This window comes from Limanda limanda, chromosome 9 (genome assembly GCF_963576545.1).
Source record: "Limanda limanda chromosome 9, fLimLim1.1, whole genome shotgun sequence".
Taxonomy (NCBI): Eukaryota; Metazoa; Chordata; class Actinopteri; order Pleuronectiformes; family Pleuronectidae; genus Limanda; species Limanda limanda.
Genome location: NC_083644.1, coordinates 2,536,591 through 2,540,645, shown reverse-complemented (window position 1 = coordinate 2,540,645; position 4,055 = coordinate 2,536,591). Strand labels below are relative to the sequence as shown.

Genomic DNA, 4,055 nt, shown 5'->3' with positions numbered 1-4,055 from the left:
TTGTCCTCTGTTGGACTGAAGAGTGGCAGCAGTCCACCCTGTTTGTGCTCAGGAGAGAGCGATAAGGACGGAGACATACACAACACACACACACACACACACAACACACACACACACACACACTGACACCTCACACACACACTGTCCCCTCAAACACACACTGACACCTCACACACACACTGACACCACACACACACACACACACACACACACACACACACACACACACACACACACACACACACACACACACACACACACACACACACGCACACACACACAATAATGTATAGTAATGTAACTATGACAATGAGTACTTTTATTTTAATATACATTTTTGCTGCAATTACTTTTACTTACTTTTTTCAATGCAGGATTTTTACTGTGTATTATATTTTACTACATTAAATGTTATGCTTAAGTGAAGAATTATGCTGGTGGCTCCAGTGTTTGATTTGAACCAGTAGGTGTCACCAGAGGACGGTTTAAATCTCCTCTGTGTTCACTGATACAAACAAATACACAACTCACTGTTTGTTGTATAAACTGTGACAGGAGGATGAGCTCATCAGGTTTTTTAGTTTAAAATAATCCTCTTTAAAAGACTGTTGAGATTGATGATAAACTTACTGCAGTTTACACCTTTTCAACTCATAATTCATAACTTCTCAAAGTTGTGAACAACTGAGATATTACTTTAAATAACATTGTGTGGATAAATATACCATTTATTGATATTTAAATCTTACTCTAGCATGTTGTTTTTTCTCTATAGCTTTTGAAAAGGATTTGAGATTTCAATTTAGCTCTTTGGTTAAAATACTTCTCCTTTTGCCATGTTGTACAATGCGGATATTTCCTTATTTTGATCAAGAACACTTTATTCCGTTGTGTACATTTCCTCCTGTAATACTTTCTTTAAACCCTGTATGTGGTGAACAGTCTGTGGAGATTCTGTCATCCAGGTCATATCAAGGTTCTATAAACAGGTCAAGCTTTGAGAAACTGAACCGAATCCAGTTTCCCTGTTTTAAACTCTTACATATTTGTTTTACATTGTTTTTTATTTGTCTTTAATTTGATTTAAACTGAGAGTTATTAAATTCAAACAGTCATTAAACTAATGTGACATGAGTTTGCTTCACCCTAATACAGAAATAGCCCTCAGAGAGGTACTTTTTACTTTTATACTTTGAGTACACTGGACTTGTCTACTTTTACTTGAGAAAAGAGGTGGATTCAATGTGTACTTTTAAGTATTTAAGTACTTTTAACTCCTCTCAGAATAAAAACACGGTGGTTGACATATTTCCGAGCCTTGCGCTGACCCCTGAACGCGTCATAATTCATATCCAATGAGACCCCGCCCTGTCGCCGTGTGTAGCCGCGGAGCGACGCTCTCTCTCCGGGTAGTTCAGCAGCGGCACCGCCCTCTCAGCGTCGACCCTCCGTGGAGAGCGACTAGATCCGAAAACAGCCCCTTTTCCACGGGTCGAGCCGCCGGTCAGCTCCCGGGTGAGAGCTGCCGGGCTCCGGGTGACACGGGAGGATGTAGCGGAGAAACTCCTCTGGAAGAACTGCGCAGCTCGTTAGCATGCTAGGCTAACGCGGAGGGGAAACTAGCCGGGGAGCTAACGGAGGCTAACGGTGCTAACGTTCACCTGCGGGCTGCTGCCGCCCGAACGCCGGGATGGAAAGTGCGAGGGAAAGCGGCTCCGGAGCGGCGTCCACCGGGACAGCACCGCAGGGGGTGGTCGAGTCGACCGGGGACACCAGCTCCGGGAAGCCCGGGGGATTGACGCCGCTGTCCGCCGGGAAGAGACCCTCCATCGGAGAGGAGGAGGGAGGCGGCGCCGAGGCGAAGCTCTTCGGGAAGGGGCTCGCGGCCACCTCCCTCCTCCAGATCGCGATCCGGAACGGGATCTACCAGAACCAGGCGGCCCACATGACCGGCGGGGCGGGCAAGTCCATGACGCTGCCCGCGGTGAAGACAGCCAGCATCTACAGCCTGTCGTCCGGCAGCAGCGCCTCGGTCACCTCGCTGCTGAGCCGGAGGAAGCAGCGGCACAAGCGGAACCTGTCGCTGGGCTCGACCGGGGCGTGCACCGCCGAGCCGCCCGGTCCCGGTCCCGGTCCCTCCGCCTCGCCGCTGAGCACCCTCAGCCTGGACAGGAGGACGTTCCTCCGGCACAAGCAGTCCAAGCAGCTCCAGGCCTCGGACAAGTCCTGGGTGCGATCGGACCTCCGGCGGGGCTGCGTGCACATCCACGACTGGCTCACGCCCTCCTACCCGCGCCCGGTGCTGTGCACGGCGGACACCACGGCCCGGGAGGTGGCCTGCCGGCTGGAGGGCAGCAAAGCCGGGGCGGTGCTGAGGATCAGCTGCAAGACCTCCGCGTTGGTGGATTTAAATGACAACTGTAAAGAAAGTGTGGATCACCTCCAGGAGCCGGTGGATGCTCGGATCCTCCAGGAGCCGGTGGAGGCTCGGATCCTCCGGGATGACACCGGGCACATGAGCCGGTACTTCCCGGAGGATAACCCCGCCAGTAACTCCTCCTCGGAGGTGTACCTGGAGGAGGTCGGGCTGGAGCTCAGCCTCGGGGTGGCGGACTGCTACGGGCTCTACTCCGGCTCGGACCTGGAGGGCAGCACCTGCGAGGACCTCAGCCCGGGGGGTCCCCGGAGCACCGAGCACCGGGACCCCCTCAGCGACGGCCTGGGTCCGGGCACCGACTCCTCCTCGGTGCTGAGCCCGAGCTGCGACAGCGCCCCGGAGGGTCCCGACCCCTTCGAGAGCTCCTCGGACGACCTGGACCTCGCCTCCTCTCCCACACACTCCCCCGGGGACCAGCAGGGGGACCCGGGCTCTGCCGCAGACCCCTCCGGTGCTCCAGGGACCCGACCGGACCCCAGTGAACCTGCACCTGGGGGTACCACAGACCCCCCGGAGCTCATCCCACCTCCCTCCAAGTGCCCCAGCAGCTCCCAGTCCAGACCCCTGACCAGCCAGGCCCCTGTGCACCCGGACCCTGAGACCCCCGGGGGGAGCAGGGCCTGGCCGGAGCCCACCAGCACCACTCCCACCCCGGGCCTCTTCGTGCAGCTGCACGGGGGGGCCGTGCGGCGGCTGCGGGACGAGGAGCGGCCTCTGCAGATCCTGAACCAGTACCTGTCGGACCTGGGCTACGAGGATCCGTGCAGGGTGCAGGAGGAGGGCATGAAGCCGGAGATCGGCTGCCTCATTCGGTTCTACTTCGGTGAGTTTCCCCTCCAAGTTGTTCCACATTAAACAAGTGAAATCATCTGTTATTCCAGACACAACAGAAGAAAACCTCCATCACGATACTCAGGTGGCGATACGATATGTATTGCGATTCGATATCACGATTTCTTTTGGTTATTTTATTATTTATAAATACTGGACCATGGAAAACAGTTGAATCATACCTTCAATACAACACAGTCAAATTCATTTGTATTACTGTACAGCCCCTGATAACTGCACACAAACTGACAGATTAAGAAATGTATGCCACTGAAGGTTACTTTTAAAACAATAAATAAAAGGTCAATTAAATAGAATGAATAAAAGTTTAGTTAAAATATCAACTTTGAAACAAGTACAACAAAGTAAAAATGTGGAATATGGCCAAAATGGCCACTAAATGCAAAATAGCAGGCTTCCTGTTGTGTTTTTCCAATTGCACCTAAAGACTCTTTTGTTTGTCTGGTCTTGATACACTTGTATATCGATTTTTGTGAAGACCGGTCAATGTGAACACGTTCCAGGGGTCTCGGGGGGGCACCGTTGAGCCATTTTGCGACGCCCATTGAAAATTCCTTCAGAATACGTACATTTTCACCACTTTCTAACTTTCTGCAAATTTTGGTAAGAAGTTCAGCATGGTAAAGCCCCCAAAAAGCCAATTAATTTGCCTGAATAATAATAATAATAATAATAATCCTTACAATTTCAATAGGGTCTCACCTGATCTTTGATGTCAGTGCTCGGACCCTAATAAACAAAAAGTAGGCTTCACTGTTGTTTGCAT

The 4,055-nt window shown here is 51.7% G+C and overlaps 1 protein-coding gene across 1 annotated transcript in view; it reads left to right on the top strand.

Annotated features, from left to right (window-relative positions):
• The first annotated feature begins 1,427 nt into the window (after positions 1-1,427).
• Positions 1,428-4,055, top strand: part of LOC133010993 (PH domain leucine-rich repeat-containing protein phosphatase 1-like) — a 25,108-nt gene continuing 22,480 nt past the window's right edge. The window contains exon 1 of the mRNA XM_061078669.1: positions 1,428-3,260. Within this exon, the coding sequence (XP_060934652.1) occupies positions 1,691-3,260 (1,570 nt within the window). The 5' untranslated portion in view covers positions 1,428-1,690. The remainder of the gene's footprint in view (positions 3,261-4,055) is intronic.